At 42.6% G+C, this 27,071-nt stretch overlaps 1 protein-coding gene across 2 annotated transcripts in view; it reads right to left on the bottom strand.

Moving 5' to 3' along the window:
- The window catches only part of CHN2 (chimerin 2), a 153,760-nt gene that overhangs the window by 17,344 nt on the left and 109,345 nt on the right, over positions 1-27,071 (bottom strand). For both annotated transcript variants that reach the window (XM_083468388.1, XM_083468389.1), the window contains one exon: positions 10,836-10,913. In XM_083468388.1, coding sequence (XP_083324514.1) covers positions 10,836-10,913 — 78 coding nt within the window. The remainder of the gene's footprint in view (positions 1-10,835; positions 10,914-27,071) is intronic.

The raw sequence follows: 27,071 nt of genomic DNA, 5'->3' as shown, positions 1-27,071 counted from the left end.
TGGGGTTCTGCCTTCGGAGAAGATGAGCCAGCCCTCAAGGAGGTGATTATGTAATTTGCTAGCAATTCATGTCCCTCCCGGCGTGACGCTGCGCGCTGACGTCACGGGGCTGTAATGGTGGTGTGCCTCGAGATTTTTTTCATGAAACAAGTGTGCCTTTGCCCAAAAAAGGTTGGGAAACACTGTGCTAGTGAAGTGCAAAGTGAAAGTGTCAGTACTAAAGCACGTGCTTCGCATGCGAAAGGTCCCAGGTTTCATCCCTGGCACTGGCAGGACAGGTAGGAAAGCATCCTTTGTCCGAGACCCTGGAGAGGCACGCCAGTGCAGCAGACAATACGCTGAACTCAGAACAAGGCAGTTTCATATGGCCACCTGTTTGAAGCCTCATACTAAAGTAATTCTAGTGCGACTGGCTGGCATGTTACAGCCACTTTGCAGATGACATTTTAAATGTCTGTGTATGGTTGCTGTTGGACACGGGTGGCGCTGTGGGTTAAACCACAGAGCCTAGGACTTGCCGATCAGAAGGTCGGTGGTTTGAATCGCCGCGACGGGGTGAGCTCCCATTGCTCGGTCCCTGCTCCTGCCAACCCAGCAGTTCAAAAGCACATCAAAGTGCAAGTAGATAAATAGGTACCGCTCCAGCGGGAAGGTAAATGGCGTTTCCGTGTGCTGCTCTGGTTCGCCAGAAGCGGCTTAGTCATGCTGGCCACATGATCCGGAAGCTGTACGCTGGCTCCGTCGGCCAATAAAGCGAGATGAGCGCCGCAACCCCAGAGTCGGTCATGACTGGACCTAATGGTCAGGGGTCCCTTTACCCTTTACCTTTATGGTTGCTGTTACTACATGGTGTATGGAAGAAGATGGAGGAGAAGATGACAGAGGGTGAAGGAAGAGCTGCGAGTGGAGGGGGCCCCCTTTTTGCGTTCTTTGAACCACCTGGGAAACTCAACAAATCCGCTGCTTCTAGAACTGAGTGTAGCTGAATGGGACACATGAAGGCAGCCTAAGGAAGGCTATTCACCTTGGGCCTGCCCATAAAAAGCAAGTCAAAAGTGAGAGACTAGAGTGATGTCCACTCTTTCCAAGTGCTCATCACATTGTGAGATTTTTGTGGGTAAGCTAGAGTCTGTTTGGACCCTGGGTGAGAATCTGGAGACTGAGAGAGAGGGTGTGTCAGAAGGAAAATGAATTGATATTCATGTTTATATATTAGAAACTTTGTATTAATGTAACTGTGTCTGTATATATAACTGTGGACCTATATGTAACTTGTGTTTTGTAATACAGTGGTACCATGGTTTTCGAACGTAATCCATTCCGGAAGACCGTTCGAATTCCAAAACGTTCGAAAACTGAGGCGCAAACGGCGGTCTGCAAATTTAAGTGAGAAAAATTGAAAAAAACTCAGCAGAAGCTATTTGACTTCTGAGGCGCGTTCGAAAATGGAAGCATTTACTTCCGGGTTTTCGGCGTTCGAAAACTGAAACGTTCGATTTCCGAGACGTTCAAAAACCGAGGTACCACTGTATTTTTAAGTTGTCTGTTGTTGCTTTCGTTTCTTGTGCACAGCTTAGAGAGATATATCTTTTAATACATTAAGAGGTATAAAAAAATAAATAGCCAAACAGCCATTATGCTCGCATGCATCAGATCTACTCTTTTAAAAGGTTTTTGTGATGGTTTTGTGAAAAATCGCCTGATCTGTGGGGTTTGCTGTTAGTAAACAGCCTTCACATGGAGCAGTGGGGGTCAGCAGAATGAGGTGGTGAGGATGACAGCACTAGTTCAGACTGTGATGGGGATGCATTTTAAAAACTATCAAAGCTTTCAAAAAGAAAAGAAAAACTAGTTGAAAATAAATGACAATTGAACTAGGCCGTCAGGTAGAAAGGTTCTGGTACAGTTTGCTCTCTCTCTCTGTCTGTCTGTCTGTCTGTCTGTCTGTCTGTCTGTCTTTTAACGTAGTGCAGCATTTGGTATAGTTTCCCCCGTGAACAGTATGAAATATACTGTTGTAGAGTTCAAAAGATGGTAGAATGGAAAACAGTATTATTTCATGTGGTGGCTGCAACATGTAGAAATCTATCTCTTCCTTGCTTGAAATGGTTGTGATCTGGACCATATGGGCAGAGGTTTTCCACCTTTCTGGGAAGCCCATATACTGGCATTCTCTTCCATGCATACCAAAGACTTATTTCTTGGGGGGGGGGGGAAATAAGGGATGCCTCTGAGCCCCGGGCTCTCTGGGTGGCAGCACTGTGTGTTTCAGATTGTGGTACCAGGCTGCAGATTGGACTGAAAACTCTTTTAGTAAAAGAAACAATTCGCTGAATTGTAGAGGACCTTTTGAAGCAGCCCATTAAAGACAAAACAAAAGGGCAAGGGTCTGAAAACTCTGCATCCGTTAATCACACATTAGAACAAGAATCTGGTAATTTCTCCCTGCTTCCTAACAGCGTTCATTCTTCCTGCTTGACTTCCAGGAGGGCTTTCTGGCATCTTACTGAGGACAATGTTTGGACAAAATCTAAAAAGGGTGTAACCAAGGTATGAAAGGATCCTGACACATTTCAAACCTTCAGTTCCATCTCAGGAAAGTGATATTTTGTGCAAAGACAGATTTGCTTCCTTGGCATGTGAACACTAAAAAAGAAACTCTTTTCTTAAGAGTCTCCAAGACCAGACAATAGGGTCATCTTTGTAGAAAAAAATATTCCCTTGGGGAATAGCTAAAGAACAAAAATGCATTGAGATTCCTCCATAAATATTGGTTTGGACCATTTTGATTTTTCTCATGGTTCTGCTCTATTGGTGCCACCCTTCTGTCTTGTTGCAGGACAGCACTTGATAATTTATGTAAGTTTCATCTAATTTTCAATATTTAATTAGTCATAATGGATCATAATTAGAATGTAACTGTTGCATGAACCTTCACTAAACAAAAGGGATCATTGACTCAAAAGGAATAACGAGATGTTTGTGTAGACGCTGTAGGCAATTACAGACTTTTGCACGTTTGAGTCAACTACAGGCACAGGCAAACTATTTTTGTCTCCTTCTCCCCTCCAAGTTAAATAAGTAAACTTGTTTTATGGAGACCACCAAAATCTAAACAGATCCCTATTGAAAGAAAAATACAGTATGTGCCATTTTGCTACCAATCTCCATACAAGCCATGACAATGAACAGCATAAGATAGATGAAAAGACTATTTTACAGAAAATACTAGTCTTAAATCCTGCATTAATGAAGCAAATGAACACAGAAATCTTTTGAAATCTGAAACATGGTCACAATATACAAAATTTTAAGACCAGTTTCTCCAAGTTTCTTCTGGATGATCTAGAGTTGGTTCAGCCAGCGTGGCCTTTACACACGAGTCTTATCATGATCTGGAAGTCAGAAGCAGCTCAAGTAAAGTAGGCGTATCAGAGGTAGGGATCAAAGATGATAGCAGCATTGTAGTTGCATATTTTGACATTTTTCAGAGAAATGTAATGTATAATTAGTTTGAAGTTTGGCAAGTGTGGAAAATGTGGTGTGCTACTAAGACGTTCCAAGCCCTTCCAATCACGTGTGTAGCTGATGAAAATATACTTGGATAGTTAGGGGGAACAGAGGGAAACGCTACTCATTTTTTGCAAAGATGAAAGCTATGTTTGTTCAATTTTTGCACCGTCCGCTAAAAAGACATTGGGATTGTTATCCAAAATTTAGTGGAGTTAAATATGCTGTTTGATTGACCCATTGAATCTACAGATATGGGTCCAAGATGAGAGAAGGATATGGGAAGAGTGGGATTTTTTTTTTTTTTTGTTCAGCTTCACAATGACCCATTTCATGCGTAATGCTAAGTCAAACCATGAATAAGCAAACTTGCGGGCTACCCAGAGAGATCACACATGTTTCGCTCCCCTTTCCGTCATTCTGCTGCTGTGCTGTGTTGAGCTAAGCAGTGGTTTGGCTTAGTGTGTCTTCCAAACCCAGGCTTGTGGTTTAGATCTACCAGGCAAACCACAAGCTGGGAAAACTATGAGGTGAATCTTGGCTGCATGGTTTGTCTTGGAGAGCTAAACCAGGGCCTTGGGTTTGGAAGGCACACTAAGTCAAACCATGGCTCAGCAGAACGACTGGAGCAGGAGCAAAGCAGTTTCAACCTTCTCATTAGGAGCCTTCACATTTGCACGTTCATGCTAAGCCACGAATTGGCTTAGGGTTATGTGCAGATGAGGTCAGTGAAAGTTCTAACCAAAATGTTTATCGAAGTTAAATGCATTTGAGTTCATTATTAAAACAGTAGTTTCCTAATCTCCTTAAGCTGCTCTACGCAAGTGACAGGGATATTTTAGGTCTGCTTGTGACATCACACAGAATAGTAATTTTGCTGGAGATTATTTAGCTAACTGCAGCTGATTATTTTAGAAAAGCAGGAGTGCTCATGAGTGTCTCCCCCTCCCTTCTTGGCACCACTGCTGCACACAAGCCTTGCGGTGCTTCCCTGTCTAATAGTTTCTGCCACCACCCCTTTTTCTAAGGTCGCTTTCAGCCCCAGAAAAGGGGGAAACTGTGGGTGCCCAATTAACTATTAGACCTGGGAAGATCTAGTCTGGAGATGGTGCGAGGGGACAAAACTGCAAGGTCAACCCAGCTTTTAAATACCCTTTCATGCCCCCTGGTTCTTTCTGATCAATAAAACCCACATTCAGGTATGCCGCATTTTCCAGGCAGAGATCCTAACTACCCTTGTGCATTTGAATAGAACTAGCAGGAGATACATGATTGCATGGCTTAGAGCAGACATAGGCAAACTCCGGCCCTGCAGATGTTTTGAGACTACAGTTCCCATCATCCCTGACCACTGGTCCTGTTAGCCATGGATGATGGGAGTTGTAGTTCCAAAACATCTGGAGGTCTGGAGTTTGCCTATGCCTGGCTTAGAGCAGGGGTAGTCAACCTTTTTATACCTACTGTCCAATAATGCATCTTTCTTGATGGTAAAATTTCCTTACTGCCCACCAGTGCTCGATGGAAGGAGGATTCAGCTTGTGCCATAGAACCCCCTACCGCCCACCTAGAACCCTGAAACGCCCACTAGTGGGATGTAGGGACCAGGTTGACAACCCCTGGCTTAGAGAAAGGGTGGGGACAGGTGACCAGGGTTTTTGTGTGTGACAATTATTCCTTCTCTCCTTTGTATTATCAGGAAAGCAAAGTTCTTATTCATTTGATGCCTACAATGTGAAGTGTGGATTCAGTTCTCATAGACTGAAAATTTGTAAAACAAACAAGCAATAAGCACATGCTTTTTATGCAAAAGATCTCACATTCAATCGCTAGCATCTCCAGGAAGAAACAGGAATGTCTGAAATATTGGAAAGCCACTGCCAGCGTCAATAATACTGTGTCAGCTAGACCAATGGTCTGATTCAGCATAAGGCAGCCTTCTGTGTTCCTTTTACAAAAGGTTCAGTGGACAGAATGGAGAGCCAGGGAAGAAGAAAGCACCTAGCAAGTTCCTTGTCAAATCAGAAAGTTAGCTAAAATTGTTGGTTTTTAAGTACAGAAGGAAGTAAAGGGGGAAAGCTCCTCCAGTCAATCAAAAGCCTTCTCTATGTGTAATGATAAAACAGCTAGCATACAATTGCGATGCTTGGAATAATTAATATTTTTTGAAGTTCTCCAGGCACTGTCTGTGATATAGCTGTATGTGACAAAGCCATTTTAATCACAGTTGACAGATGAACATTGGTGCATCTATGAGCAAAGAGAGAGATGTGGTATCTTAGTATCATGGATATTTTCAAGAAAGATATGACATGCTTTGAAAGTACCACTCACTCATTCAATCTGTCTACAGCAGGGGTAGTCAACCTTTTTGTACCTACCGCCCACTAATGCATCTTTCTTGATGGTAAAACTTCCTTACCGCCCACCAGTGCTCGATGGAAGGAGGATTCGGCTTGTGCCATAGAACCCCCTACTGCCCACCTAGAATACTGAAACGCCCACTAGTGGGCTGTAGGGACCAGGTTGACAACCCCAGGTCTACAGTCACCTTGGGCCAGATTACCGGTATTTAGTCTTCTCTCCAGTCCAGACACAGCTTTGCTATTTCATCTGCTGTTTGTGAGCATTGTTTAGTGCTATACATTTCAAACCAGGAACTTCAGTAACTCATGTTGCACAGTAAAGCAATTATCACATTAACAAAATAAACAATTGTCATTGCATAACATGTGGTGACCCTTAGCTTGGTAGCAGATTTTCTTGCATCTTTCTGAGTCTTTAGTTCTTTTGTGTGAAAACGAAAAAGGTCAAATGAAAGCTTGTGTTGAGTTCTGTAACCTTGAGAGCCTGATATTTTGTCCACTGAAAGCAAAGTTTCTATTAATTAATTAGAATCCATGTTCCAATTTTCACAGGACAGCACTCTTTCTCTAGAACAATTTATTAACTCATCTAAAACAACATTAACAGTATGATGAGTCCATTGTTCATTCCTGGTTCATTCATAGCCTAATAATTAAAAGAGTGATTACTTTGCTCAAGGAATGCAAGTCCAACAACTTCTTTTACTACATCCCTCTCATGTTCATCTATGATTCTGTTTTCCCTTCTGTGGGATCAGAGTAAATATAAACTTGCATAAGATGGACTTGATTTTATGTTCTAGATTCAGACTAAATTTGCAAACAAATGATTGCACAGCATTTTTAAAAGCTTTGGTTTGACAGCTTGATTTTGTAGAATCTGTTGGTGTCAGAAAATGAAGTCAGAGCAAGTTTCAACCCAATCAAAAGGAAGTTTTTAATGGCATGGTTTTAAAGGATGGTTTTAATGCAAGTGAATACTTTTTATTGTGATTCATTGACGACAGCCAAAAATTCTGATGAACTTCTATGCCATTAACATGCTCTTCTTACATGCATTCAGTCCTATAGAATATTATCCTAAACTGTTCTATAACAAGTGGCCAGGATAAGAGCATAAGAAGAGCCTGATGGATCAGACCAATGGTTCATTTTAGTTATAATTTTATTTATTATTTAGTTCAACTTTCTGTCTTCACAGTGGCCAACCAGATGCCCATGGGAGACCCGTAAGTAGGACCGAAGCAGAACAGCAATCTCCTCTCCTGTGGTTTCTATTAACTGGTATTCGGAAACACATTGCTTCTGACTAGTAGCCACTGATATTGTCTAACCACCTTTTAAAGTCATCCAACTTGGTGGCCATCACTGCCTCCGGAGGGAGTTCCATAGTTTAAATTATGAGCTGCATGAAGAAGTACTATCTTTTATCTGTTCTGAATATTTTAATATTTAGCTTCATAGAATGTCCATGAATTCTGGTGTTATGAGAACGTTTTGCCTTTTATCTGTGGCATAACATGCTACTTAAATAAACTTTTGTAGTGTCATGAGACAATCACGGGAGAGCTAGTTTTTAGGTCTATTTTTATCTCTGCCATTGCTAAATTAAGATAAAGCATGGAAACTATTTTAACTTATTGTGATATTTACACAAACATGAGCTCCGAATCCCATCATGATAGGCGTGCTATCTGAAGAACTACATACAGATTACTCAAGAGTTCTTTCAAAACAGCTACAATCCTGCCAATGGTATTCAACAGCAAATGAGGCATGGAGGCTTAATAGAGCCATATTCTCAAAGAGCCAATAGGAAGACTATTCTGAAAATGGCTCCATAGATGCGCTGCATTGGAAAAGGAACCAACTGTATGAGGCCCATTAGTGTATGCATTAATTCATTCACCTGGGAAGAGATAGACAGAAGGTTTCTTCCTTGTGTGTAGTGTCACCCTGGCTAGGCTTGATCTAACAGGAGCTGGTGATCGGTATAGTTTTCAAATGCACCTATTTATATGGCTGTAACCACAGCTTTTGACCAAAGGGAAATGGCCATAGATCGGGTATTCATGGTGTTAAAATGGCAGCCTTGTCCTTATCTAGAGGTCAGGCCAGGTGTCAGTCATTAGCACCTTAAACTACTGCAAAGTCAGAGGTGACAAAACTGGTCCCTACCGGGGACACAGACTCAGGATGTGTGTGCGCGCGCGCAAAAATCACTGTATCGGACTATGAAGTGTATGATGTATACGTATGGGGCGATGAAACACTGCTGTCACAGCAAGATCAAACACAAGAGAAGCTTTCTGTCCTTCTTGCACTGTGGCATAAAGTTTTTTTTTGGGTGGGTGGGTGAAGGGGGAACCAATATAGCTCCTTGCCAAGGGCGCAAGGGACCCTAGGTAAGCCTCTGTGCAAGGTATTCTAGGTAGGGCTGTCCCCGAAGACAGGTTGGAATCTCTAAATGGCCCCAAATGCAGCCACCAGGGGTTTGGCTGGAGCCAGAAGACAAGGGCATATTACTCCAATCCTTTACTAAGTGAACATATTACCAATTTGTTTCGAGGCTCAACTTGGAAGTGTTGGCATTGAGCTTTAAAGCCCTCAATGTCCTGGGCAGCTGGGAATCTACAGAATTGTCTCCTTCCATATGAATATGCTCAAGAACTCTTAGTCCACTACAGAAGTTCTTGCCTGTGTCGCCTTTGTTATCCATGGTGCAATGGGAGGGCAGGTGACAGAGGGCCTTCTCTCTTGGAGCACCCAGACTGTGGAAGAATCTTCCTGGGAAGCCACAACCCATCACTGTCCACTGACACTTTGATTTTGGCATACCTTTAATTAAACATTCACTCTCATTTTAATTTTAAGCTGCTACTGATTTCTTTTTAAAGATTTCTGTTTAATTATACTTGTGATTATGTTGTTTTATTAGCTGTGAACTGTCCTGCATGCACTCCTCTTAAAAGGTTGGCTATAAATCATGGTAATAAATAAATAACAAATAAGGCATTTTACTAAAGCATTATACCTTTTTTGTTGGCCGGTTGACATTTTCAAAGTACTTCTTAAAACCCACACTGCGGTTTTTTTTTATAAAAAAAACCCCAGTTTCAAGTCATGCATTTAAAGTTTTGAAAAGAGAATCATATGATTTACCAAGTTAAATTATAGCCCTTTTCAAACAGGAAGCAAGAGGGCATGCAGAACAGCTAGAGTGAGCAAATAAAAGGTTCTGGGCAAACATCCAGTTTTAAATCAAAGACCAAACAAGGGGAATTTTGAAGAGGAAAGAAAGAATGTATAGGTCAACGTGGAAAATATGCCCCGAGTCATGAGAAAATATTTTTCTGGCTAAAGTGAAACCATTTTTCATCTAAAATGATGATTATGGGGAATCTGCGAGCATTAAAGATGCTTTAAACAACAAAGAATAATCCCCTTTCCCCCTTTGGAATGGTCCAGAAATATATTTGGGGGGATATTTCTAAGATCTTATTTCTAAGTGTTTTTATATAGTGCATGAAAAGAGAAACCCACATTATAGGAGTTTAAAAAGAGTGTAAGTGTACATAGCATACATACAATAATTCCTTTTCCCCCTTTTTTGCATTGGGAGGTGACAGACTAGTTAATACATTTGAAAAGTACTATTTCCAGCATGTATCACATATGCACTCATCAGACGTCTGTGCTCTAGTTTGTGCTCTAGTTTACACCGCAAGAGCTGCCATCTGTCCCTCAAGGAAGACTGTAGTTTCAACCCTCCCCCACCTGGGAATAGATCCTTGATTCTCTTTTGTGAATTCCCCCTAGCAACTGCTAGAGATGGGCTTGTTTATAGATAGTAGTAAAAGACAACCTAAACTTCCCAGCAAAGCAAGCACCAGAGGAAAACAGAACATGTGCCCAAGGCCTTATGGATAAAAATCATTGTTCTCCATTCCCAGTAAACATCAAACAGGAGTTTGGAGATTTTGAACTGTGATAGCGGGAGTGTGTCTCAGCCTGGAACAAATGCAGCTCTTCCCACAAAAAAAAGACATTGAACAAGATGCCGGGAAGCCAAGTTTCTAAAGATGAGTCACCTCTTCTATGTACGTATACTCTCTCAAACACTGTCTGAGGGATGGAAAGACTCTCTAGATATAAACCTATACTGTAGAACTTCAGCTGTTGACGTTTCACTCCAAGATTGCTTCCTTGGCACATTGACCCAACAAAAGAGATTAGACAATGCCATCACACCATTCTGGTTAGGTGCTGGGGCTGCTGTAGTCGACTTTGCGGTTGACATGGATGATTAACGTTAAGAGCGAGCTTCACGGGCAAAATTTAAGATTGGGCAAACACATTTTTATCCATTTCAGAGAGAGCTTGATGAGAACTGCCACAGAGGAATTGTGAATCCAGTGAGCTGGTTTAAAAGCATAAAGACTGCTGTCCTGAGTCTCGTTCTACCCATGTTTACGTGTAACAGATCCAGCTCTTTTCTTATAAGATTTAATGGTGTGGTTCCTATACATGTTAGAAAAGACCCACTGAGTTCTCAGGAAAATGCGTATAGGATTGCAGCCTGAGTTACATGCACATACACTTTGGTTTGCTACCCCTATTGTTTTCAATGAGATTTAAGTTAGTTTTGTCAGGAACACAACCCACATTTTTATTCCAGCAAGGTCCAGTGAGCTTGTTTTGAGTATTCAGCCTGTCTTCCTTCCTTCCTTCCTTCCTTCCTTCCTTCCTTCCTTCCTTCCTTCCTTCCTTCCTTCCTTCCCAGGAAGCCCCTTGGTTGTATCCCAAGTTTTATTCTCTTAACGGTTCTTTAGTACTGCTTAAAACCAATCAATATTACCTTTCCAAGAGAGAAATATAGATAAAAAGACACACACACACAGAGCGTACTGACAATATAAGCAAAAACACGAGTAAAAACACACACACACAAGATGTTCTTACCTTAAAATTGTGTGCTTTTTCATAGTTGAAATGGTTGTCGTTTTGCGTTAACGCCGCTCTTCGGACCAAAGAGGTGATCTGTGAATAGGCAAAGAGTTTGAGAGGTTGCCACAAGAGTGCTCCCTTGACTCCCATTTTCACCCCCAAAGCCACTGCCAGCAGCTCCTGGCGGTTCCTCCCTCGTTTAGATTTGTGAACCACGGCGGCGCAGGCTTTCTCATTTTCAAGCCACAACTCCTCTGCAAACATGGTGCAGCTGGGATCCCAGAGATTCTCCCTGTCTTCTTCTTCTTCTCCTCCTCCTCCTCCTTCCTCAGAGGCCGGGAGGCTGACTGCTGTCAGGTTTGTCCAACTGCTTCTAATGTTGGACAGCAGATTCGAAGCAGCTGCAGCAGCCCATTCTGCCGAGACCTCTGGCATGTGACTTGAATGGGCTGTCTTGTGTGATGGAAGGAGCTTCTGCATCTGAATGAGTAACGGGTCTGCTTTGTGATACTTCTCTTTAAAGCAGACGTGTGCCTGAAACAATAGCCTGGATTCATGCAGTGAAGCGACTCCCCTCCTCCCTCTCGCCTCCGGCAGCAGCAGTAGAAAGAAGTACAGGCAGCCCGGGCAGCTTCACAGATTCACACTACAACACATTTCAAAGGAGAGATCGCTTCTACTTGGGAGCATCCCCCTCCCTCCGTTCATAAACGACTCCTGCCTCCACTTGCACTCAGAGCTGGGGACTTGTGTGCTATTCCAATACAAACACCAGCAGATTAAGCCTTTAAACCCCAGTGATTGTTTAATCTTGCAGGGCTAAAAAATCTCCTCTTTTTCATATCCTGTATAAGTGAAAATCTGGTAGCACTTCAAGGATTAGCGGCGGCTCTTTGCAATGCATTAAATTAATAACGTGGGGTTTTTTTTTAGTGCACACTGGCTTTAGAATAAGTGAAGTAATTAAATTATTTCAGTATGCCTGCGGATTACTTCGGTGTAAGGGGCTAGCTACGGATCCAGTCTATAATTTGATTTACCTAGAAAATACCGAGAGTAACAGATTCACTGATGCATTAAGGACTCACCTAGTCCAATACAAGTAGGACAACAATTTTCCTGTTTTTCTCCTTCATATGGTTGTTACAGCAGTCATGCTATATGCCATGGGGACCCATATGCAACAAAATATGTAGAGTGCTCCTGTTTCCCAGGATGCGTCATTCCATTCCATTCTGCCCACCCCAAAAGAGATTGGGCATTGGGCATGCTTAGCCTTCACTGGGCTAATTTTGGCGTTCTTCCTTAAAAAACTGTACTACAGTTGTACCTTGAAAGTCAAACGGAATCCGTTCCGGAAGTCCAAAATGTTCGGAAACCAAAGCGCAGCTTCTGATTGGCTGCAGGAAGCTCCTGCAACCAACCAGAAGCCGTGAAAGCCCCATCAGACGTTCAGGTTCCAAATAACGTTTGCAAACCGGAACACACACTTACGAGTTTGCGGCATTCGGGTGGAAAAATGTCTGAGTACCAAGGCGTTTGGGATCCAAGGTACGACTGTACAGTTGTACCTCAGGTTACATACGCTTCAGGTTACAGACTCCGCTAACCCAGAAATAGTACCTCGGGTTAAGAACTTTGCTTCAGGATGAGAACAGAAATTGTGCTCCGGCGGCGCGGCGGCAGCAGGAGGCCCCATTAGCTAAAGTGGTGCTTCAGGTTAAGAACAGTTTCAGGTTAAGAACAGACCTCTGGAACTAATTAAGTACTTAACCCGAGGTACTGCACTGCAAACCTTTGTGCTCTCAAGCCTGCTGGTTCTTCCCTCTCGTGATACCATTTTGGCTACAAAATGAGCAGCACATGAAAAATGAGGTCACTGTCAGTTACTATAGCTTTTTTTTATGAGGGCCACATTTCGGTTGGGATAATCTATTTGGAGCCTCAAGCTGTTCCACATTAACTAATCTGAATCAAGATTTCTGTTTTCTCCATGGTTTCCTCACATTAGAGTTACCCATCCTATGCAGCTCTGCTCAGAATAAGCCCCATTGGCATTGAGTAATGTGGCTGCTCTCAAATGGGTCTACAGAGAATCCCCCCACCCACCCTTGGTATAAAAGACCAACACAGCTTCTACGGTGGAAAGCAAGTGAAAGTAATCATACGGTATCAGGTGTGGGGGTGGTAGAGTCACAGCTTGAAAGCAACAATGGAGAAAACAATTCCAATTGTTCATCTGCAAGCGGGCTTTTTGCATCTGCTGCCTTTTAAAATTGGCATCCAGTGCCAGGCCCACTGGGAGCAGCTCCACTCTGGAGCCCCCAGGTAGAACTTCTCCCTGCCAAAAGTGGAGCTTTCAATTGGCACCGAATTTAAATTCAGTGCCTGCAGCAAGCCCCGCTTTTGGCAGGGATCTCTGCGGCCCTGGCCCCTTCCTCCTTGCCCAGATGGATGCTGGGGGAGGGGCAGACAGTTCTTTCCAGAGGTCTTACCTATTGCAGAGGGCTTCCCTGCTCCTGTTGTTTTGTCCATTTTGGCTTTTCCAACCACCTGAAATCTGGTGACCTTGGTAGGCCCCAAATATCTCAAGGAGCAACTTCTCCCATATGATTTCTCCCCAGGTTTTTAAGAGCTGTCTGTTCTGCCCACCATCAGATTCTACTCTAGAAGATGAGAAGATCCTCACCTCTCAGGATCAGGGCCTTCTCCGTAGTGGTTCCAAAACTTTGGAATGCACTCCTTTAAAAAGCTTACTTGTCTTTTCTCCTTGCTTCTTTTTGGAAATAGGTCCAAACATTCCACCAGACATTTAGGAATGGAGGTCACAATACTGGTAATTTTTTTTATGTCCATTGCCTTTATTTATTTATTTATTTATTTGTTTGTTTGTTTGTTTGTTTGTGTTTTATCTGCTGACACGGTATAACATTGCAGCCTTTGGGTCACTTCACTGTCACTCTACTGCTTATACCTAATCTTTAAATCCAGGCTTCCTCAACCTTGGCCCTCCAGATGTTTTGAGACTACAATTCCCAACATCCCTGACCACTGGTCCTGCTAGCATGGGAGTTGTAGGCCAAAAACATTTGGAGGGCTGAGGTTGATGAAGCCTGCTCAAAACCCTTTGAGAGAAACCCTTGCTTTACTTTACAAACATAAAAGCAAAAAACAAACATACGACGACTTAGAGCATGTGAATGATCACGGCCTGATTTGAAAACTTGCAGACACACATGGACAACCACAATCAGATCTGGTGGTGCAATTTTCTATCGAGTGTTATTTACTTGTAACATTCTGCAAGTTCAGTAAATTGTCAAGACTGGCTTTTCAGACATGCATGCAAAGCTGAATCTATTTATTCTTTCAGGTAGATCGCAGTGTTCTTTCCCAGCTCTCTCTTCTCTCCCCTTTAAATAATTTCTGAGCCCTGTTGCAAAATAAATCATATTTCCCAGATGATAAAGACTGCTATTAAGCAGGGAGTTTCAAACACAACACACAGATATAGGTCTCCCCAGGGCCTGATGTTTTGGTGCTATTCTGTGAATCATCATCATCATGCCATTAGTGTATCAACTCCTTTGGCAGCTCAGCAATCAGAACAGCAAGCCCTAAACAATCTTCTCTTCCTGCACTTATGGATCAGCCTTTAATCAGACGGTAAGTGTTTTAGAAAAGACTGTGCTGTGTGATGGCTGAAAACCCAACCTCCCCAACTGTTTCACAACATCAAGCTAGCACTGAATAAAGAGATAGATGTGTCTGTTGTTTACATCTAAGAGGATAACCATATTATGTGGTACATCTGTAAGTTGTATACTCTAGAGGAGCCGAGTTAAATGGATGATGTGGACATAAAAAACCCCTTTTGTTTGAAATACTTATATCATTTTCAGTCATTGTATATCTTTTCCAGAAGCCCTACAGTCAGAATGATATGACATTATACTGTCTTATATTACAAACTTTTTTTTTAGTGCTAAGCACCTCTTTGAATTCCTGGCATAGATACATCTTGCTATGTAATTGGTATTATTTTTAGTGGCAGTGAACCCAAGCCACGAGAGGTCAATTTTATAGTAATTCCATGGCATTTGTATTATTGATGAAAATCCTATTACATAAGGAACATCATTATATAATACATGAGATACGGTGTTCAGAACTACAGATTATGCCAACAATCCCGGACATCTTTTTAGAATACTTATTAACAGTGTCATCTTAGGGACAAATTTCCAGAAATGAGAAAAAACTGCAACCTCTTTTGTAGCATTGTTAAAACATGTAGCCAATAAAGGAGGGAGAGTTCAGCCGTGTGACTCTGATAACAGGGGGTAGGCTGTCATTTGCTACACATATTATACAGTGGTACCCCGCAAGATGAACGCCTCGGAAGACGAAAAACTCGCTAGACGAAGGAGTTTTTCGTTTTCTTAGCCGCTTCGCAAGACGCATTTCCCTATGGGCTTGCTTCGCAAAACGAAGCTTGCCCCGCAAGCTCCGGGGATAGCGGGGAAGCACAGCACGTCTTCCCCGCTGTCCCCGGACCTCTTTTGAAGCAAGGGGCGGCAGGGAGAAGATCGCTTCTCCCCGTTGCCTGCCCCACAATCTCCGGGGACAGAGGGGAAGGTGCGCGCCTTCCCCTCTCTCCCCGGACCCCTTTTGAACCAAGGGGCGGCAACGGGGAGAAGCAATCTTCTCCCCGCCGCCCCTTGCTTTAAACAGGTCCGGGGACAGAGGGGAAGGCACACGGCACTTCCCCTCTGTCCCCGGGCGGTCTCCATAGGAACGCATTGATTGATTTTCAATGCATTCCTATGGGAAACCGTGCTTCGCAAGACGAAAAACTCGCAAGAAGAAAAAACTTGCGGAACGAATTAATTTCGTCTTGCGAGGCACCACTGTACCTGAAATTCCATTCATTCACCTAGGTTCCTTTGTCAATCATACTGTGTTATTTGTCAGGGTTCCTACAAAGGGTGTCTATAGATAGGCATATAATAAATGTGTTCCTTTAATGGGCTGAATTGCATGAAGGAACAGTGGAATTCTTGCTACATATGTGTTGTACGTTCATGTATACAGGGTCTTAGTAACTTTAGAAAACCAGGCTTCATAAATAAAAACATAAGAGAAATTAACTGGTTCTTTTATCACGATAATAACTTGAAACTCTCAATAGGATTTCAGTCTGAATTTTCCACAATCCAGCTACAATTAAATAGCTGGCACCACAACGGCGAACCTATTTGTCTAGATCTATCTTTAAGTTTGTATAAGAACTGGTGTTCCCATATGATAATAATCATAATCATAATATATTATTTGTACCCCGCCCATCTGGCTGGGTTTCTGCACCTACTCTGGGCAGCTGCCAACAGAATACTAAAAGCACAATAAAACATCAAACATTAAAAACTTCCCTAAACAGGGCTGCCTTCAGATGTCTTCTAAAAGTCAGATAGTTGTTTATTTCCTTGACATCTGCTGGGAGGGCGTTCCACAGGGAGGGTGCCACTACCGAAAAGGCCCTCTGCCTGGTTTCCTGTAACCTCACTTCTTGCAGTGAGGGAACCACCAGAAGGCCATTGGAGCCGGAACTCAGGGTCCAGGCTGAACGATGGGGGTGGAGATGCTCCTTCAGGTATACTGGGCCGAGGCCAGTGAATGGGTAGCCAAAGCCACATCAAAAGAAGTATCCTGGCAAGTTCAATGGGGTGCAGATCAACATTCCATTGCAGATGTGCCCCCACATCCACATCAGTTATGTGTATGGATGTCTATTTCTGCGCAGGAATCTGCTTTGCTCAGGTGGACCAATTGACACGAGCTGGATCTCCACTGATTTCAGTGGAACTTATTTTGAAGTCAGCATGTTTAGAATTCCAGTTTAATCCAAGAACTGGGTTGTGGATCCAGCCACAGGCCTGCTAATACGAAGTATATTTGCTGCTAAGTTTAACATGCCTCTTACGTGACAGCTGAGGCCGTTTTTGAGCTTGAAACAAATGTCTGAAGTGTTTTTAAAAAACGGATGCCCAAGATAGAATGCACCTATATTTAGAGCATATCTACAACATCCATCAACTAGCCACACTTGACAGCAAATTTCCAGCTGAAGTTCGAATAATTGTTCTTAAAGAGGAATCTAAATAAAAGGAAGTATATAGTTGCCCTCGTCTCTCCTTTTTTTCCTACTTCCCTGACTGCTGAAACTGAAGGGACATGTCTTTGTAAGCTGTTGCTTAAAACACACACACACACACACACACACACACACACACACACTTTTCATAATAAACCAGCCACTTCTTAAAGGGCAAGACCACACTGTTGCTCTGATACATCATATCCTTATCTGCAAGAAAGCATCAAAAACAGAGTGCCTGTCGATATAAGGTGGTCATCATTCATTTTAACTGGGTATGTAACTTCCTATGCTAGGTTATTTGTGTGTTTGGAGCTGCCCCTTTCATTGGAATGAATCAGAAAGTTCACGAGTGGGAGCTTGGTATGTACATCAGAGCACCCCTAGAGCACTGATTTGTGTTCGCTGGGCTTTATTTCCCCTGTTACAGACTAATGCAGCTATTCTTTTTGGCAGATGAGTACAGTGACCTTCACATGCATGCCCAGCAGCGTAGGAGCTTCTCAGGAATGTTGCAATCCCTCACTGCAGGGGGTGTGTGAATAACATGATCAAGTGAGTGGGACCAACAGAGAGAATTATGAGTTAGCACCCTGAATGGTGTGCAGATTCCACATGAAAGACCTTTGTTGCAGCAGCAATAAACTATGGGCAGCAAGGACCAAACCTATGACTGAACACACATAAATGGGGTATCATGGCACTTTAAGCAGTCATAGTTTCACCAAAGAAAAGAATAGATAAGAATCTTGTTCTTGTAAGTAATTTTGAATCACAGAGTAGTGCCTTTGAAACCAGTTTTCTGTATAAGTAAGACTGCTAATTCTGTGAGTAGCTACCCAAAATATCTTGGTCTAAACCATGGGTAGGCAAACTAAGGCCGGGGGCCGGATCTGGCCCAATCGCCTTCTAAATCCAGCCCGTGGACAGTCCAGGAATCAGCATGTTTTTTAAAGAATAATTTTTTATTAACCGACCAATCACATCAAATCAAACCAAATTACATAAATTCCAAATTACACAGCCGAATTTTAAATTTTTGTTGGGGGTACCCATATTTCAAGTTCTGAAGGGGATCCAATCAACTTCTTGCTTCTTACTGCTGTTTTAATGTCCACAAATCTAACCTTATGATGTTCACAGTACAATCCAGTCCTTTCTTATTGTTTTTCCACATCTCTTGTTGTTATTTTCATATATTGAATCAGCGTGTTTTTACATGAGTAGAAGTGTCCTTTTATTTAAAATGCATCTCTGGGTTATTTGTGCGGCATAGGAATTCTATCATTCCCCGCCCCCCCAAAAAAATATAGTCCGGCCCCCCACAAGGTCTGAGGGACAGTGGACCGGCCCCCTGCTGGAAAAGTTTGATGACCCCTGCTCTAAACAGTGGGTAATAGACACTCCGGAGAAGTAATCCTGCTTTGTCATCCTTTCTTTCCCTAATATCAGTTGACTGTCTTTCCCGCCATTTTGTTTTTCCTTTGTGTTGGTCCAAAGAAAAATAGATATAAAAGGAGAATTCGCTCGGGAGAACTCCCAGGATCCAAGTATGAGGCCAACACTTTTTGGTGAGAGAACCCCAGCAGAGATTTAAAACCACAAAATATGCAGCAGCATAAAACATGGAAATAAAGCTGTTAGACCTTTAAAATATGCCCTTTCAAATGAATTCCAAAATAGTCGCCTCTTCCCCTAGCATAGAATAAGACCACAAGCTTAGTAAATTAAAATTGTTTAGTTACAAATTCTCCCAACATAATATGTGGGTTCTCTCTGTTGAACTCTGTAATTTGTGATAAATTCAGGATCAGTAGGTAGATATTTCAGACATAGGATCAATTGATGTGAATTTCTTCATTTTAAATCCATTTTTTGTATTCACTGTCAGGGTGGTTATAGGGTAGGAAGAAGAAGAAGAAGAGTTTGGATTTGATGTCCCGCTTTATCACTACCCGAAGGAGTCTCAAAGTGGCTAACATTCTCCTTTCCCTTCCTCCCCCACAACAAACACTCTGTAAGGTGAGTGGGGCTGAGAGACTTCAGAGAAGTGTGACTGGCCCAAGGTCACCCAGCAGCTGCATGTGGAGGAGCGGGGAAGCGAACCCAGTTCACCAGATTACGAGTCTACCACTCTTAACCACTACACCACACTGGTGTAGATACCTTCATAGCTTGCTGTCACAGCTTTTTATTTGATAGCAGGGATTCAAATTCAAGTGAAAAGGTCTTTACTTACAAGTCACTTGTCTAGATAGTCTAAAGACAATGCAAACCAATCCCACTTTTCATCCAGGTAGTGTTCTCTCTGCGGTAATTAAACTAAGGTTGCCAGATGTCCCTGTTTCCTGGGGACAGTCCCCAGATTTACAAATCAGTCCCCTGACAACATCCTATCATTCCTACTGAAGTTGAAAAGTGTCCCCGGATTCATTGAAAAAAATCTGGTAACCTTAAATTAAACTACACTACATCTGAAGATCCACACAGATTAACTCACATTTTCTGGGCAATACTGTTCTATATGAGGAGAACAGGGATAAACAAAAGGCTTCTAACTACGTAGTTTGGGAAATAATGAGAAAAAAGAATGCATGGTCAAGTAAGTCATACCACTTCTTACAAGGGCAAGTTTGGGAAGGATTCCAGTGTAACAAGGAGGAAATGGTTCCTGGAGTGTGACAAAAATGGTGCATTTGTACATCTTATTAATTATGTGAGAACTGCTGTTTTCACATGGCTGTTTGATGCAGAATCCTATGCATGTCTACTTGGAAATAAGTCCATTGAGCTCACTGGGAGTTAATTCCAGGTAGATTGTGCATTGGAATGCAGCCATTGACTGCGTAAAAGTGCAGTGTGAGAAATCATCATGGTCATTTCCGGCAAACACCCACAAACTACAGGCTTATTAGGGAGATAAGAGGCAGCGACCTTAACCAGAAGTGAGCAGAGGCAGAAATATTGTGATCGTCATCAGAATCCTTGGATCCCAAACATGACTCAACACTGATGGAAAACCATCACACACACACGCGCGCGCGCACACACACACACACACACACACCGCCAACCCAGCTTGGAAACCCACATCTCTTCATTAGGATACAAGGGGGGGGGGGAATTCCAAGATTTTTATGGAAACAAAATAAAATTTACATCGCAGAGACACTTAGGTGCTGTTTAAAACCTCATTCTAAAACATGTTATGATTTCATTAGTAATAAAAATCTGGAATGTAGTTAAATGTGTCATCCTAATTGTTTCAAGGCCTGTGTGATCAAACCACGTTTCGTAATACACCCCCCGAGACTAAAAGGCACCAGAGCAATTTGCCAACCCCCGTCCCCCAACTATTTTATAGATCAAAAGCTAATTCTCATTCCTCTTTCCCAAGCAGTTTAATACCCCCAGAGGTTTTTGCTATCTGACTGTTACACGTGCCTTTAAAGCAGCAGACTGCTTCAATTCCAGTTCAATTTAAAATGTACATTTCTTTAGCCGAGATTCTTTTTCACTTTCTCACTCTTTCTTAGGAATCATGAACTGGTAGCTCACAGTCAAATCTAGACCTGAGAGTAATTTCCCAAACTTGGGACTCCAGCTATTTTGGACTACAAATCCCATCATCTCTAGTTATCAGGACCAGTGGTCAGGGATGCTGGGAGTTGTAGTCCAAAACGATATGGAGACCCAAGTCTGGGAAGTCTGACTGGGTATGGGGCAGCGTCCTATGTTCCAAAAGCAACGTATCACTTTGGATACTGTGTGATGAAGCTTCCTTCAAGATGAGCCACAAATCAGCAGTCTTGCTATGTACTCCTTTCAAACCATGCATACCAAAGTTAATGCTGGTGTTCATGTTGAGAGCATATAACATCCAGTCCCTTTGGGATTATGACCAAATGTGGAGGGCGATAGTTTCTCAGAGACATTTCCCAGAAATCATAGAACCAGACATAAATAGCAGTTATGTTCTGAGCCACCAACCGCTGACCTCTAAAAGTATTGTATAAGCAACTTCAGGCAGAGCTGCCAGAATGAAAAGCTCGTTGTGGCATTCTCTGGAACGAAAAACACACATTCCCATGATCCTCTCCGCCGCCACCCCGGCAGGCAAGCAAAGTAGCACAAGGTGAGTGAATTTTAAGGTTACCTGCTAAATCAAAGGCTAAACTAATTGCTGAATTTAAATTTGCAATGCTCTACAATGAATAACCTCCTATTACAAACAGACATAGGATATCACATGATCCACAGGCCTATGATGATTTTTTTTAAAGTGCCTTGTGAGAGTCCCTCTCACTAACTCTCTTTTCTCAGAATCAGGTTGTGGTTTTTTTGTGCCACAGTTTCAAAGAAGATTGAAAAAATACAACGGCACGGCTACCTCTAGGTTAAAACGAAAGACATATGTCCCCTCAGAAACCACCCTCCACTTTTTTTTCAAACCCTGTTTTTATGTTTTATGCAGAGTGCTTTGAAAAACACAAATATATAGGAGTGTTCGCTTCCTCTCCGGCAAATGGATAAATCTGCTCTATGAAAATTTGTTGCGCTGAAACAAATGCATATGAAATTAATGTGAAATTTTGTCCAAGCTTTCCTTTGATCTACATGCACCAACCACATACATCTGTTTGTATCCAAAGGAAGATGTTTATTAGGTGATTTTCCTAGGTGATTAACAGCAAACTCTTTCAGTTTTTCACAGACTAAGGACTTGCTTGTAAGACCCCCATTTTTGTAAGAAGCATCATTACCTGAGATTACAGGTTAGTGAAGGCCCATCCTGTTTTGCCACCTGAGGAGAAATGGGAAGGTGCCGCCGCCGCTCCCTTTGCCGCCTCTGCCACAGCCTCACTTATTGAGGTTGCACGGCCTGTTTCTGGGTTCTGGAGAGAGATTATGGGAGCCCTGCAAGACTGCGCACGAGGCTTCTGTGCCATTTCACGGGGCTCTCATCAGAAGCCAAAACAACCACTTCTCTTCATTTTGGTGGCCGTGTGTCTGCAGAGGCAGCCCTTGAATTCTGCCACCTGAGGCAGCTGCCTCAGTCTGTCATGTGGCCCTGGAGAAAGCTCTGCTCTGCCAGCTGTATGCTGCATCCATTTGTTCTACGTTGCTTAAAAAGGCAATATGGTGTGTGTTTTAGTGAAAGTCATATTACAAATATCTAATGGCCCTACAATATGCTCTCACCACTTCAGTAGCTGGAAAGTCTGAAATGTGAGACATTATGTAATTATGCTTTTGTGCTTATAAACACCAACAATTGGGAAACACTTGCCTGCGAGAGCTCCAGTTGGAGAACAGCCTTTACCAAAGGTTTCATGGGCTTTGATGACACTTGAACTCAGGACGCAAGGGAGAAATGTGCCAAGAGGAAGGCACACTTGGCAATTCCACACCATGATCAACTCCCACCCAGAAACCTATGTTCCCACTGTGGAAGGATGTGTGGATCCAGATTTGGCCCCCACAGTCACTTACAGACTCATTGTTAAAATCGTGTTTATGGAAGACAGTCTTACTCAGTTACGAGTGATCGCCAAAGAAGAAGACATGACATTGATGTGCACATCAGACACCCCACAATACCCCCAGAATCTGAAGTTCTGGGGACCTGTGGCTCTTCTGTCAGTCCCAAGCAGCAAACAGCAGTAAGCCAAGGAGGCAGGCAGTTTTCAGAGAGATAAGGGGTGTGTATATGAATTTCTCGTATAGATTTGCAATAAGCAGTCATTTTTTAAAAACAACTGTAGCTCTCTAAAACATACTTTCACTGGGTTTATAACTGCATGCAAGTATATAACCCATTTGAAACCTAAATGTAGTAATTAAATAAGAGACATTTTGGCAAGATAAATTTACCATATAATTGTTCACTGTCCGTTATTAGATAATTCACTTGAGAGGACTCTCATTACAAATAAGATTTGTAATGGCATACTCCATTTTTCAGTCCTGCCTTGGAGCTAAGGCATGGTACATTTGAAATGAGTGACCATGGGCATAGCAACACTGCCGCAGGCTCTGTTAGGCCACAGAGTGAATATATAAAAGCCACAGTACAGTAATAGCTTTATTAAGGCCAATCAAAATACCACAACGTCACAAGCAAACTTCCCCAGATCTGGGAAACACTAACCCTTATCAGCTTGTGGGCTTCCAGCGAATCTGGTAAATAAGGATTCTGTCCTGCAACTACCCTCTACTTTAGTGCTCTGATGTCATGGAACATTCACAAATATTTGAACTGCTCACAGGGAAGTGATCTGCATCAAATGATGCAACTGCTCTGAAAGCAGTGAACTACGAAAAAGGCTAAAAAAAAACAGGAGTCAGGGGCTTGAAGGAATGATGAATGCAATTATGAAGAATGCTGAGAGGGGGGGGGAGGAAAGGAAACAGAATTTCAGAAAGGATGGAGGAAGTGGGGCTACAAAATAATAAATAATAAATAATAAACACATCAGGATCTCTAAGGGAAGGAAAGAACAGTAGCATTCCATGGAGATGAATGGATCTATGGCAGTGACGGGTTTCAGGGCAAGAAGGCATAGAAGAGGATGGCTGAATTAGTATTTGAACTGAGCAACCAGCTCAGGTTGTGGGGCTGCAGGTAACAGTAAAACATAAGATGACTTGCATAGGTCCTCACTTTTGTAAACTTTTTTTGGGGGTATTCTTGCATCAGAAGCCCCAGAAGTATACTTTGAAGGAAGACCCTCAAATGCTTGGAACATTAAGAATTGTTTGCAAAAGCTATGCTATGTGTGTCTAAAGTCTCACTTGTGCTCTGTGGGGCTTCTCCTTGTGAAGTGCATTCAAGCCACAGGCTGCAATCATCTTCCTACTTACCTGGGAGTAAGCTCCACTGAACTCAATGGGAGTTACTTTTGATTAGGTGTGTTACACAGCAGTAGCTTAAAACAAATCTTCAAGCATGCTGTCAGTTCTATTTAGGCATGTCCAGTGTGCCGTTCATTCATTACATTCAGGCTCTGGACCTGGTTTCCTATTAGTATGGACACAAATACAGTGGTACCTCTGGTTAAGAACTTAATTCGTTCTGGAGGTCTGTTCTTAACCTGAAACTGTTCTTAACCTGAGATACCACTTTAGCTAATGGGGCCTTCCGCTGCCGCTGTGCCGTCGCTGCACGATTTCTGTTCTCATCCAGAAGCAAAGTTCTTAACCCGAGGTACTATTTCTGGGTTAGTGGAGTCTGTAACCTGAAGCGTATGTAACCTGAAGCATCTGTAACCCGAGGTACCACTGTAATAAGCAGAATCCTACAGGTGCCGTCACAAAATCAGGTTTATTTATTTAGGCATTAGAATTGATGGTTTTTAATTTCACGTAACACATATCTAACTTTTAAAAACAGCACGATGCCCTGATCTTTAACATTTGTTCAGCACATCTGCTTTTGACACACCTGCATAAAATAATGGCAGTGCTTAAGAGTCCATAAATCGTTCCACCCCATATTACGACTGCCATTCTAAGAGGAGTAGGTAGTCTTAGGAAGTGGAGGATGGTTTAATACATATGTTTTATTGACATAGTTTATTCAACTTGTATAGTTTTCCCATAAGGGTGGGTCCCTCCTGGTTGCTAAGAGAAATCTACGGAAAGCAACACAGATGCCGACTAACTGTGTTCCTATGCTCCACAGCATCAGGTGTCAGCTGACCTTAAGTATCCTTTACAGCTTCCAGCAACCTCCAGTCTGCTACCTCTGGTACGAAGTGGGGTCCTTTGTTATCAATGGCACAACACGCACAGCTGCTTCAGTGATTGTTCAAAGAGGGACAGATGGCAGCTCTCAATACAAAAACGGGATTTAAAAGAGAAATGTGTGGGTGGGGTGGGGTGGGGGACAGCAGTGGGAGTGACAGCACTACTTAGCTTGGAATTTATTTTGCTAGGTTTACGGAACTAGCAATAGTGTTAAGAACAACAACAGCCAGCGTCGGTGCGACAGCTTTCCAAAGTCGGTTGTGTGAAGTTACTTGCTCTATCTTGCAATATTAAGCAAGTGTTTTACTCTTCTGCTGAAATCCACAAGTATTTAACTTGCTTAGATCACGCCCGCACTAATTCCTACTTGGTGGACCATCAGGCTGAACGGCACTGTATGTTCAAGGATAGCATCACTAAAAACAGGGTCCATGGGTTCTGAACACAGGCAAGCAAAACATTACTGGAAGGTCTCTTTTATTAACCACCTCTTTATTATACCTTAGGGATAAATTTCTATTAGTTCAGAAAGTGGGTGTAATCCGAGGAAATAGTTTACCCAAAAAATCATCCCTTTTATTTCTTCCTACCCCCAAATCAAGTTTAAAGATCTGCTTGTCTGCAAGTGAGCAGACAAATCTTTATCCAAGGGCACCTCTCCTATATCTGCAATTTTCAGGCTAATTGCCCTCAAAACTCTAGGAAAGACTAGGTGATTTCTTTTTTTTTAAAGCTCACTCTAATACTGCAATCGCGGGGATGTGGGTGGCGCTGTGGGTTAAACCACAGAGCCTAGAACTTGCCGATCAGAAGGTCGGCTGTTCGAATCCCCGCAACGGGGTGAGCTCCTGTTGCTCGGTCCCTGTTTCTGCCAATCTAGCAGTTCGAAAGCACGTCAAAGTGCAAGTAGATAAATAGGTACTGCTCCGGTGGGAAGGTAAACGGCATTTCCGTGCGCTGCTCTGGTTCACCAGAAGCGGCTTAGTCATGCTGGCCACATGACCTGGAAGCTGTACGCCGGCTCCCTTGGCCAATAAAGCGAGATGAGCGCCACAACCCCAGAGTTGGCCACGACTGGACCTAATGGTCAGGGGTCCCTTTACCTTTAATACTGTAATAGTTGCCCCTGCAGGAAAATCACTGCAGGTATCTATCCTTTTAAAAATTGGCAGGATTTAGGCACTGAGAAGAGGAGGCCTTGTCTGTCAATTTAATCCAGTTCTGCTGGGGGGGGGGGAGTTACAGATGTCTTTAAAAGTAAAACAGAAAAGTCCTTGGACTAATTTGCCTGTAGTTCAGCATATATTATCTATTCTGGAGGGACTAGTATTCCTGCATATTACATCCACAACCAAAAACATTCAGCCCTTTTTAGATTTCCCATCAACTACAGTGAGCCCTAATAGAATTTGTGATATGACTTGGAGGTGATTTAACAGAAGTAATTATTGAAGGAAACCAGGTCTTTTTCTTCTTTCCTTTCTTCTGGGTATCTCAGTATCCTGGAAAAGAGTTTTCAGTCATGTACTGGGGAGGGTGGGAGAAAATGAAGCAGACTCAAGACACTGTGAGCTGAATTGGGCAGTCTATGAAGTGTCTCATACTGAGGCAGGCTGGTTTCAGAAGCTCCAAAAATGTTGGTAAAAAAAACAAACTGTGAGCACAGTCAATAATGCTGTGTGGAAACTGAGGTGGAAGCAAAACATAATAGCACAACTACAGAGGTAATGAAAGATATTGAGAGGTAAGCTTCAGAGAAAACAGTTCATGGAGACGTTTTGGTGCTTAAAATTTCCTGCTGCCACTGTCTCCTTTCTCTATTAGTTAGGAATGACCCAGTAAAGACATGCTCCCTCCCTGTTGCTGAGTCAGGAACTGGAATCTCCCAACCACTCATTCCCCAACCCTCAAAAGTTGCATCTTCACAATCAATGTGAAATCAGTTCTCCGGAAATGAAAAGTCGGTCAAGGGAAATGAGTCTATAAGCAGCTGGATGTTGTTTGCAAGGAACTGAGCTGCTTAATCTTCCACATCTGATGCTTAGATTCCGATTAAGCCAAAATGGGAAAGAAACTTATAGTTTAGTCAGGAGGCATCGTATAAGGCTTTTTATGGCAGGATGGTCTGCTATGGAAATACATGCAGTTTTGCTTGGCCAGCTTCCCACACTTTCATTCTGATTCTATAGGTACGAGCCGTTTCAATATCACACAGGAGCAACTTGCATGAGTGTTGTTAATAGTCATATCATATGCAAGGCTAATTCACTATGCTAAACTGTCAGTCACTTGTGATTCCTGATACTAAGCATATCAAGTGTGTCACGCAGCATTGACACGTTACT

This window comes from Podarcis liolepis, assembly GCF_965112155.1.
Source record: "Podarcis liolepis genome assembly, chromosome: 12".
Lineage (NCBI taxonomy): Eukaryota > Metazoa > Chordata > Lepidosauria > Squamata > Lacertidae > Podarcis > Podarcis liolepis.
Note: the sequence above shows the minus strand (reverse complement) of the source record. Positions and strands in the feature narration are given on the sequence as shown.